Source organism: Theropithecus gelada, chromosome 5 (assembly GCF_003255815.1).
Source record: "Theropithecus gelada isolate Dixy chromosome 5, Tgel_1.0, whole genome shotgun sequence".
Lineage (NCBI taxonomy): Eukaryota > Metazoa > Chordata > Mammalia > Primates > Cercopithecidae > Theropithecus > Theropithecus gelada.
Window position 1 is genome coordinate 74,007,397 of NC_037672.1, and position 12,436 is coordinate 74,019,832.

General features: G+C 33.8%; 1 protein-coding gene across 1 annotated transcript in view; it reads left to right on the forward strand.

Annotated features, from left to right (window-relative positions):
* The window catches only part of TMPRSS11D (transmembrane serine protease 11D), a 62,800-nt gene that overhangs the window by 20,840 nt on the left and 29,524 nt on the right, over positions 1-12,436 (forward strand). Inside the window, exon 2 of the mRNA XM_025385985.1 lies at positions 8,188-8,309. Within this exon, the coding sequence (XP_025241770.1) occupies positions 8,188-8,309 (122 nt within the window). The remainder of the gene's footprint in view (positions 1-8,187; positions 8,310-12,436) is intronic.

Sequence of the window (12,436 nt, forward strand, 5' to 3'; positions counted from 1 at the left end):
TTGGAAAAGTGCAATGTTAGGGTTGGAGTGATCCGATTTTCCAGGTGCCATCTGTCACAGCTTCCCTTGGCTAGGAAAGGGATTTCCCTGACCCCTTGCGCTTCCCAGGTGAGATCATGCCTCGCCCTGCTTTGGCTCATGCTCGGTGGGCTGCACCCACTGTCCTGCACCCACTGTCTGACAAGCCGCTGTAAGATGAGCCGGGTACCTCAGTTGGAAATGCAGAAATCACCCGTCTTTTGTGTCACTTATGCTGGGAGCTATAGACCGGAGCTGTTCCTATTCGGCCATCTTGTGCCACAATATTTGATTTTTTGTTTCTGAATTGTTTCACTTAAGATAGTAGCCTCCAGTTCCATCCATATTGCTGTAAAAGACATGATTTTATTCCTTTTATGGTTGAGTAGTATTCTGATAAATATATATATATATATTTCTCTAATGATCTGTTGATAGACACTTAGGTTTAATGCACATCTTTGCTACTATAAATAGTGCTGCAATAAACATATGAGTACTAGTAATTTTTGATATAATTTCTTTTCCTTTGGGTAGATACCCAATAGTTGGATTGCTGGATCAAATGGTAGTTCTATTTTTAATTCTTTGAGAAGTCTCCATATTGTTTTTCATAGAGGTTTTACTAATTTACTTTTCCACCAAAAGTGTGTAAGTGTTCCCTTTTCTCTGCATCCTCACCAACATCTGTTATACCCTGACTTTCTCATAACCGTTCTGACGGGTGTAACAGGTTATCTCATTGTGGTTTTAATTTGCACTTCTCTGATTAGTGATATTGAGCATTTTTTCATGTGTTTGTGGCTATTTGTATGTCTCTTTTGAGAAATGTCTATTCATGTCCTCAGTCCACTCTTTAATGGGGTTATTGTGTAATTTTGCTGTTTTTATTTGAGTTCCTTATACCTTCTAGACATTAGTCTTTTGTAAGATGCATAGCTTGCAAATATTTTCTCCCATTTTTCAAGTTGTCTGTTCACTCTGTTGATTATTTCTTTTGCTGTGCAGAAGCTTTTTAGTTTAAGTATCATTTCTCTATTTTTATTTTGTTGCATTTGCTTTTGAGGACTTAGTCATAAATTCTTTGCCTAGGTTAATGTCCAAAAGTTTTCCCTACATTTTCTTCTAGCATTTTAAGAGTTTCAGATCTTAAATTTAAGTCTTTAATCCATCTTGACTTAATTTTTGCATATGGTGAGAGACAGAGGTCCAATTTTATTCTTTGATATACAGCAATCCAGTTTTACCACCACCATTTATTAAATGGGGTGTCCTTTCCCTAGTGTATGTTTTTGTCAACTCTCTCAAAAGTCAGTTGGCTGTAGGTATGTGACTTTATTTCTGAGTTCTCTATTCTGTTTCATTGATCTATGTGTCTATTTTTATGCCAGAATGATGCTGTTTTGGTTACTATAGCTTTGTAGTATAATTTGAAGTTCACATCATATGACACCTCCAGCATTGCTCTTTTGCTTAGAATCGCTTTGGCTATTTGGCTTTTTGTTTTGGTTTTATATGAATTTTAGGATTTTTTCCCAATTCTGTGAAAAATGACATTGGTATTGTGATAGGGATTTAATTGAATTTGTAGATTGCTTTGAGAAGTACAGTCATTTTAATGACATTTATTCTTCTGATGCATGAGAATGGGATGGTTTTCCATTTGTTTGTATCATCTCCATTTCTTTTATCAGTGTTTTGTAATTTTCCTTGTAGAGATCTTTTACTTCCTTGGTTAAATACATTCCTAGGTATTTTATTTTTTAATCTATTGTAAGTAGCATTGACTTATTGATTTGGTTCTCAGCTTGGTCATTATTGGTGTATAAAAATGCTACTGAGTTTTGTACGTTGACTTTGTATCCTGAGACATTCCTGAATTCATTTATCAAATCTAGGAGTCTTTTGGAGGACTTTTAAGAATTTTCTAGGTATAAGATCATATTGTCAGCAGAGATAATTTGACTTCCTCTTTTCCAAGTTGGATGTCTTTTATTTATTTCTCTTGCCTGATAGCTCTTCTATGACTTCAAATAATGTGTTTAATGATGTGATGAAAGTGGGCATCCTTGCCTTGTTCCAATTTGTTGGAATGCTTTCAACTTTTCCCTGTACAGTATGATGTTAGCTGTGGGTTTATAATATATGGTTTTTATTATTTTGAGGTATGCTCCATTTATGCCTAGCTTGTAAGGGTTTTTATCATGAAGGGATGATAAATTTTATCAAATATCTTTTTCTGTATCTATTGAGATGATCATTTGATTTGGTTTCTAATTCTGTTTATGTGGTGAATCACATTTATCAATTTGTGTATGTTGAATCATACTTGCATCCCTGGAACAAAACCCAGTTGACCATGGCATATTATCATTTTGATGTCCTATTGGATTCAGTTTTCTAGTATTTTGTTGAGGATTTTTATGTAGCATTCATCAGGGATGTTGGCCTATAATTTTCCCTTTTTGTGTGTGTGCCCTTGTCTCATTTTGGTATTGGAGTAATACTGGAGTCATAGAATGAGTTAGGAAAGATTTCCTCCCTCTCAATATTTTGGAGCAATTTCATTAGGATTGGTATCAATTTTTCTTTGTACATCTGGTAGAATTTGGCTGTGAATGCATCTGGTCCTGGGATTTTTGTTGTTGTTGAGAGATACTTTTTTTCTTATTCAATTGTACTACTCATTATTGGTCTGGTCAGAATTTCTATTTTTGCCTGGTTTAATCTGTAAATTAAACTTGGTAGATTTCTACCTGGTTTACATGTTTCCAGGAATTTATTGATTTGCTCTAGGTTTTCTAGTTTTTGAGAGTAGAGTTATTCACAGTAGTGTCTAACAGTCTTTGTATTCCTATGATATCATTGTAATGTCTCCTTTTTCATTTCTGATTTTGTTTATTTGAATCTGCTCTTTTTTTCTTGGCTAGTCTAGGTAGTGGTCTATCAATTTTTTTTATCTTTTCAAGTACCCAACTTTTTATTTCATTGATCCTTTGTAATTTGGGGGTCTAAATTTTATTTAGTTCTACTCTGATCATTGTTATTTATTTTTTTCTGCTAGTTTAGAGTTTGGTTTGTTCTTGTTTTTCTAGTCCCTTAAGGTGCATCATTAGGCTGTTAATATGTGATCTTTTAATTTTTTTGACATTGGCATTTAATGCTATAAAATTCCTTCTTAACACTTTGCTATATTTTAGAGGGTTTAGTATGTTTTGTCCCCATTTTCATTCATTTCAAATTTTTTTTAATTCCCTCTTTATTTTGTTATTGACCCAGAGATCATTCAGGAGCATGTTGTTTTTTTTTTTTTTTCCTTGTTGTTCGTTTTTTTGTTTCATCTTTTTGTATAGTTTTAAGAGTTCCTCCTGGTATTGATTTCTAGTTTTAGACCATTGTAATTTGAGAAGATACTTGATATGATGATTTTTTAAAGTTTCTTCAGACTTGTTTTGTGACTTAATATATGATCTATCTTGGAGAATGTTCCATGTACTGATGAGAATGTATATTCTGTGATAGTTAGGCAGAATTTTCTGTAAATGTCTATTAGGTCCATTTGGTCTAAGTACAATTTAAGTCCATTGTTTCTTTGTTGATTTTCTGTCTTGATGATCTGTCTAGTACATTTTCTTAAGTGTGGTAATATTTGTTTTATGCATATTGGTGCTCTACTGTTGGATATATATATATTTAGGATTGTTATATCTTCTTGTTGAGTCGATTCTGTTATCATTATATAACTTGCTTTGTCTTTTTTTTTTTTTTTTTTTACTATTGTTGATTTAAACCCTGTTTTATCTGATATAAATATAGCTACTTCTACTCTCTTTTGGTTTTCGTTTGTGTGGAATATATTTTTTCTATACCTTTACCTTTAGTCTATTAGTGCCTTTGTCAGTAAAGTAAGTTTTTTGTAAGCAGCATATAGTTGGTGGAGTTCTGTCATGCAGCCATTTTATTTTTTCTCTGTCATTTCTGTAATTGTTTCATAAGCCCCATGGTTTGGTGGAGTTCTGTCACATTGCCATTTTGTTTCTTTCTTTTTCTCATTTCTTTAATTGTTTTATAAGACAAGTGAGTTTTATACTTTCATGTATTTTTATGATAGGTGAGTACCGACCTTTCATTCCCATGTTTAGAATTCCTTTGAGCATTTCTTGCACAGCCAGTCTAGAGAGTTAATAAATTAATTACTCCAGAGGAGTAGAAAACTAGTATTGACTCTCCTACTCCAAAAGTACCTCAATGGAGGTAAGTGTTGACACATTCCTCTTCTTTACTATAAAGTTACCTGTGTAATAAGAATGATATAGAGCAAGATAAAAAGTGCGGAGGAAAAGTGAAATAGGTAAATCGGTAAACAGGTAATACTGAATATTTTAAATAAATGCATTTTTTTCTCTTGATAGTATAAGTTAAAATATATAGTTATAAATAAATTAATTAAAAATTTATTTTTCTCAAAAGTTTTTTATGGTTATTTAGCCCTTTATAATTTATACAGCATGCATGTCATCTGCTCTAATTCTCACAAAATATACTGTTCAATAACTGTTGTTATTACCAACATGTCGCAGGGGAACTAAGATTCCGCAATATTAAAAGGACTCATCCAAGCTCACACAACAGTTACTGGCAGAAAAATCTTCAGTTCTAGGAATCTTGTTGTTATACTTCAGTTGCCTCTATAATAATACCTTAAATTCCAGTTTACAAACCATTGGTATATACACTGTTTTATTTGATTTAAAAAAAAATCAAATTATGAGGAAGGTATTGTCTTTATCATTTAAATTTTTTTGAAATCTGAAGCTTAAAATAATTATGATTAATGTGAGATCACATAGCTTATATTTGACAGAAAGAGTACTTGAATGCACATCTCCTACCTCTAGTCTAGTTCCCTTTCCCATCCCCTTAGAAGTGCTTTATGATGTAGGAATTAAACACTGTGTTTAGAAGTTTAAAATCAATTAAATAAATCTTTCATATCTCAGTTCCTTCATTTGAAAGACATGACTGATATTAGAACAAAGGAAATTTCAAAAAAATTAAGAAATGATCGTGTTTTAATTGGAAAAAATGTCTTGTAGAAAAATTCTTTAATACAACCCTGGGCATATCCTCAAACACTACAGTCCAATGGGAGAAAAAATACCAAGTTCGGTTTTGAACTTTTCTATTTAAGGTGATTGTAAAGCACCCATAACACGTTCAATTAGTAATTGGAAATGATGATGTGCAGCTCAAAGAGAGAGGTCTGGGCTCAAGATCTATCTTGAGAAATATTATTATTAATAGATGATGATTCCCTTTGCTTCCCCCCAAGTGAGGTCAGGAGAGACATGAAACCCAAAGCTTTTCCATTCTCTGTAGTGTGAAGCAATGTACGTAGGGACGAAGTGTATGTGAGCCAAAGTTCATGTCTCTTTATTCAAACTTACCTGGTTTCTGTTTCCAGCTCTGTCACTCCTGAATAAGCATAAGTTTTTCACTCTCTGAGCCTCACCTTTCCTATGTTTACAATGCAATCACAATACAGAATTTACAAAGCTATGAAAAGATCGTGAAGACTGACAATGTAATGTACAATGCCTGACAGATAGGCTTTCATAATAAAGTATAAAAAGATAAATTTTCCACCCTCATGCAGTTTTTTCAAGTCAACATAAAAGAGAAAGAGTGAGAGGGAAACTGGGTAAATGGGTCACAAATGAATATCTGCTTTGCTGTTTAAATGCAAGCACTAAAAATCTCTCTGATCAAGACCCTGCTTTAAAAGCAAAATATTTTGTTTCACATATTTCCATTGCATTATGAATTAAAATTCAGTATTTACGAACATATTCAGTATTTACAAACATATTCAGTATTTACAAACAAATTCAGTATTTACAAACATAGAGTAAATACTGTGCACAATTTAGTTTGTGTTAGCAACTTTCAGAGGTTCAACTATAAGTTGAACATGCTATTGAAAGTTGAAACATGCTATTTCTTCAGTTGTTTCTACAGGGTGGAACAATTCATTCTTATGTAATTAGTTATGGCTTATGAAAGTAAGGTAATTTCGGCTCCACACCCTTTGTTGAGTCATATGTCTCATGGTGCTTTTCAGTTATTGAGTTCAAGACGTTTTTCATGAACTGAAAGCAAAATTGGCTGTAATGTCATTCCTGTGGGAGGCTCATCCAAGTTAAAGCATATATTGACTCTAGTCTTTTGATTTCATTTTTTGGAGATTTTAGCCTCCAACTTAATCCTTGTTTACAGTTCTCACTCCAGGCTTGCAGATCCTGACATATCAGCTCATCTCTGGAAACATAATCAATCCCTAATTGTTGCAGAAAGGAACAATTTGAGATTTGTTTAGCCTTTGGAGTTACATTTGCCTCCAACTCTGTCTCTTTTTGACTCTTTCACTACTCAGCAGCCACTATTAATTACTGAAATCACGAATACCAAACACTATGCATTTGTGATTGCATGTAACAGGCACAATAACCCCATGAAGTAACAAATGGGTAAACTAAAACTCAAATAGTAAACAAATGCCAAAGTGACAGTTTTCAACTAGAAAATTACTACAGTAGTGGTTGCTGAACACTGGACTCTCAACCCTTGTCAGTGAAAGCCAGTTTTCGTTAGTGTAGCAAAATGAACAAATAAGACAAATATAGCAAAAAGACATCATAAAGTTATAGCATTTAATAAATTGTTCTGAGGTTATTTTCTTCTTATGTTATATATTTAAATGCTCTTTTTAAAAGTGATCATGCTTGAGCAGGGTCAATTTTTATAAAGTGTTCTGTGTTTATTCAACAAAATGGAAAACTGGCAAATCTATGTCTGCTTCCAACAATCTTCTGAAATGTTACTAGTTCCAGTGCCACAGCGTACAATGTGCAAGTGACACAATACAAAATATCAAGAGGTGCCCTTTTATAGGCCTGTGAGTTGGGTAGAGCCCAAACAATATCAGACGACACTGCAGTGAAATGTGTCCCACAGCACTGACCCTCAGAATCTACCCTTCTCACTTGTACCAGAATGTTGGCAAAACAAAATAGAAAAATATAAAAATTAGAATATGCCTAAATATAACTGCTTCTCAGCTCTATTGAGGTTTTTAAATCTGAAATATGTCAAGAATTAACATAGGCAATAAATATTTATAAATACCATAAGTATTTACAAAACACCTGTATAACCCAAGCATTCTGCAAAGTGTTAAACACTTTGCCTATGTTAAGCATAGGCATGAATAGTATTTTTACCTTCAAGGTGTTCACAGCCAAGTTGGATAACCTATTGAACTAGAAATATATACTTTATAACACATAACATGACCCCACTTAATCTTCAAAACAACCTTTTGAGGTAGGTATTATTATTCCTATTTTTCAGATAAAGAAAATCTCAGATAAATGATAATATGACCTCCAAGCAAACAAAGGGTAAAACTGGAATTCACACCCAGCTCCTCTGGTAACTTTCCCAGTGTGAGTGTGTGTGACTATATATTAGTACAAATTCATGGAGAAAATATGATAAATCAAATAAATCATTGGCTGTTGGAGCAGTTTTAATTCATTTCAGGTGCTTGCTATTCTCCCTGATTCTCTATGCCTCTGCCGATTTTTAATAATATGGGGAATCTTGCAATGAGAAATGCTACTGTCCTGACCCCCTTACCGCCCCACCCCTGCTTCATCTTCCTCAACACTTCTTCCCACTCAAATGATCTCTCTTCAGTACAGCCTTGGGGATGGTGCCCAAGCAAGGATGATTACTACAGTAGTGTCCAGCATTGAAGTTTGGAAGACATTGCAGTAGAACAGAGAATGATTTGTTGTTATTCTTGGAAACTTTATCAATTGGCAGAAGGGAAAGTAATTCCAAACCATAAGTCAGACTTCCTTCTTCCGTCAGACTAACTGAACTTCAATCATTTTGTGCTGGGAAGAAAAAAAAAAAAAGCTTGAAAAAAAAACCATTAAGGACAACCCTGTTAAGTTCAGTTTCATTTCTAGGAATATGTTTCTATGGCTAGAGCCATGTGCCAGATAAGAGATCGTGAAAGACAGAAGACAATCATGAGTACTAAAATGATGGCTGAAATCAGTGAAATGAATGACTTTCTTTGATATCTCTCTCTCTCGTAAGGCCAGCACGTGTACCATCGACTTCAAGATTTCTGAATCCATATGTCGTATGTTTCATTGTCGTCGCAGGGGTAGTGATCCTGGCAGTGACCATAGCTCTACTTGTTTACTTTTTAGCTTTTGGTAAGTACCAGAGCATTATTACTCTTTAGATTTAATAGTGACTTACGATTTCAGATTTAAAGTTTGGCATTCTTTCTTTTATTATGGCTTTTATTTCTTAATATAATGTGATTATATATCTTACTTATAGTTCTTCCCCAAATATAGATTCATATCTGTATTTTTCCTCAATCAGTATTGTTCTCTTTCCCATTTTGGCCATTTTTAGTGCCCCAAACATACCTTTTGAGTATACCAAACATTGTTACTCAAAAAAGAATTATTCTATCCAAAGGAAAAAAAAACCTCAATAATTTTCTGATGCTAAAATTTACTCATTTTGTTTTTCTTTTTTTTTTTTTTTTTTTTTTTTTTGAGACGGAGTCTCGCTCTGTCGCCTGGGCTGGAGTGCAGTGGCCGGATCTCAGCTCACTGCAAGCTCCGCCTCCCGGGTTTACGCCATTCTCCTGCCTCAGCCTCCCAAGTAACTGGGACTACAGGCGCCCGCCATCTCGCCCGGCTAGTTTTTTGTATTTTTTAGTAGAGACGGGGTTTCACCGTGTTCGCCAGGATGGTCTCGATCTTCTGACCTCGTGATCCACCCGTCTCGGCCTCCCTAAGTGCTGGGATTACAGGCTTGAGCCACCGCGCCCGGCCTTTGTTTTTCATTAATACTATGATTTCCTTCATTGATAACCTGATAAAATCACAAAAGTGAAATATTGCAAAGAACCCTAAGTTTCAACACTAAAATTTGGATGTACCTAAGTATTTGTCCATTCTTATTAACAAATAATGCTCTGTCTTCTGAAAACAGTGTCTTACAGGCCTAACAGTTAGGATGGTCAGGAGATAAATTTTCAGTTGAGAAATAAAAAGGGGTAAAGTCAAACTTTTTAAAACATCATGTTCTTTAGTTATTTGTCTCTTTTATTTTGTTTAATTTTTTATTATATCACTAAAACAATAGACAACATGGACAAGAAAAAATAATGTAAAGAATACACATACCATGCTCATTCATAAACAACTTTCTGTAAAAATCTCTGTGAAGGCTCTTTCAGATGCTTTAACATAGATGTGTAAAATGTGTCAAATTTTACTAAATAATATCATATATTAGAATCTTTTTTTCACTTAAAATACACTTTGAGGTTATTTTTATTTCAAATATAATTCTATTAAATCACTTAAATCATGTGTGTGGGTGTGCAGGTGTGTACATGGGTATGTGTGAGTGTTAAGAGAAAAAGAGACAGAATATAACTTATAGTATGTCCAATTGTAAACAGGTAAAAATGCTTAACATGCTAAGGTTGAAATACTTCCAATGGTGTAATACAATTACCAACATTAGAAATACCGATAACGATACTCAATCATTTCAGCCAATCAAATGTAAAGGTTGTGGCTAAATTTTGCTTTTGACTGCATTTTGCTATCAAATCACCTGGAGTCACCTATACTTAAGGCGAACTACAGAGGTAGAAAAAAGAGACATGGAGTTTCGGATTAAATTAATGAATTTTCACTCATAATGACACGGCATTGTCATGCCTAAAGAGTAAGCCCTTTGGTAAGTCATCTGCAAACTGTGTTCCAATGATCACTTATGGCCCCTAAATGACTTGATCTTCCACTACAAACAACCACTATTCCCCCAGTATCTCCAACTTTTGCCCCTTACCAAGGTGTTTGTTTGCATAAGTAATGCATATGAATGATCAAAGGAAAGAAGAGATTTTTGTTCTGAGACAGATTCCATTAGGTTATGTACATCTTCATAATGTTTATGAGTTGTGTACAGATATGTTTTAGAGACTTTTGTCTCTTTCACACAACTGAAAAGGTCCTCTGGAAGACCCCTGTCGTTATTGTTGTTGTTTTTGTTGTTTTAATGATACATAACATCTTACGTATTTATGGGATACAGGTCATATTTTGTTACATACATAGAATGTGTAATGATCAAGCCCGGGTATTTGAGGTATACAGCACTTTGAGTATTTATCATTTCTATGTGTTGGAACAGCTCAAGTCCTCTTTTCCAGCTACTTTGAAATACGTAATATATTGTTGTTAACTGTTGTCACTCTGCTCTGCTATTAAACTATAAAACTTACACCATTTATCTAACTATATGTTTATACCTGTTAGCCAACCTCTCTTCAATCCCCCTTACAATGCTCCACCCTTTCCAGTCTCTAGTATCTGTCATTCTACTCTCTACATTGATGAGATCAACTTTTTAAGCTCCCACATATGAGTTAGAACATATTTGTCTTTCTTTTTTATTCTTTTTTTAGTTGTAGAGATGGGGTCTCACTTTGTTGCCCAGGCTGGTCTCAAATTCCTGGCTTCAAGTGATCTTCCCAGTTCTGCCTACCCAAGTACTAGGATTACAGGCATGAGCCACCATGCCTGGCTAATTTTGTCTTTCTGTGCTTGGCTTATTTCACTTAACACAATGACCTCCAATTCCATCCATGTTGCTGCAAATGACAAGATTTCATTCTTTTTATGGCCAAATAGTATTCTATTGTGTGTGTATATATATATGTAAATATATATATATGTAAAAAAATATATATATATAAAATATTTTCTTTATCCATTCATTTCTTGATGGACACATAGGTTGATTCCACATCTTGGCTGTTGTGAACAGTGCTGAGATAAACACCCAAGTACAAATATTTCTTTGACATGGTGATTTCTTTTCCTTTGGATAAATATCCAGTAGTAGGATTGCTGGATCATATGGTAGTTCTGTTTTAGTTTTATGAGAAATCTCAATACCGTTTTCCACAATAGCTGCACTAATTTACATTTCCACCAACAGTGTATAAGAATTCTCTTCTCTCTGCATTCTAACCAGTATCTGTTATTTTTGTATTTTGGTAATAGTCATCTTAACTGAGGTGAGATGATATCTCATTGTGGTTTTGATTTGTGTTTCTCTGATGATTAGCAATGTTGAGTATTTTTTCATGTACCTGCTGATGATTTGTATGTCTTATTTTGAGAAATGTTCGCTCATATTCTTTGCCCACTCCTTAATGAAATTTTTATTTTTATTTTTTTTTAGTGTTGTGTTGTTTGGGTCCTTGTATATTCTGGATATTAGTCTCTTGTCTGATGAACAGTTGGCAAATATTTTTTTCCCATTCAACAGGTTGTCTTTCCATTCTGTTGGTTGTTTCTTTGCTCTGCAGAAGCTTTTTTGTTTAATTAATTCCCATTTGTCTATTTTTGGTTTTGTTGTCTGTACTTTTCAGGTCATAGTCATAAATTATTTCCCTAGACTAAAGACATGAAGTGTTTCCTCTAGGTTTTCTTTTAATAGTTCTCATAGTTGTAGGTCTTACATTTAAGTCTTTGATCCAGCTTATATTGATTTGTGTATATAGTGAGAGATAAGGGTCTAGTTTCATACTTCTGCAAATGGATATCCAGTTTTCCTAGTACTATTCATTGAATAGAGTGTGCTTTCCCCATTGTTTGTTCTTAACACTTTTGTTGAAATTCAGTTGTCTGTACGTGAATTTCTTTCTGGGCTTTCTATTCTATTTCATTGGTCTATGTGTCTGTTTTTATACCGATACCATGCTGTTTTGGTTACTATAGCCTTGGAGTATAGTTTGATGTCAGGTAGTGTGATGTCTCTAGATTTGTTCTTTCTGCTCAGGTTCAATTCGACTATTTGGGCTCTTTTTTGTTTCATACAAATTTTAGGATGGCTTTTTCTATCTCTGTGAAAAGTGATGTTGGTATTTTGATAGGGATTGCAGTGAATCTATAGATTGCTTTGAAGAGTATAGTCATTTAAATGGTATCAGTTCTTTCAATCCATGAGCAAGAAATGTCTTTCCATTTGTTTGTGTCCTCTTCCATTTCTTTCATCAGTGTTTTGTAGTTTTCCTTGTAGAAGATGGAATTACCTTCTTGATTTGTTTATCAGCTATTTCATTGTTGGTGTATAGAAATGCTACAGATTTTTATATATTGAGTTATATCCTGCAACTTTATTGAAATTATATATCAGATCTAAGAGTTTTTGGTGGAGTCTTTAGGTTTTTGGGGTATAAAATTATACAATCTGCAAAAAGAACAATTTGAATATGTAACTTCTTTTCCAATTTGAATGC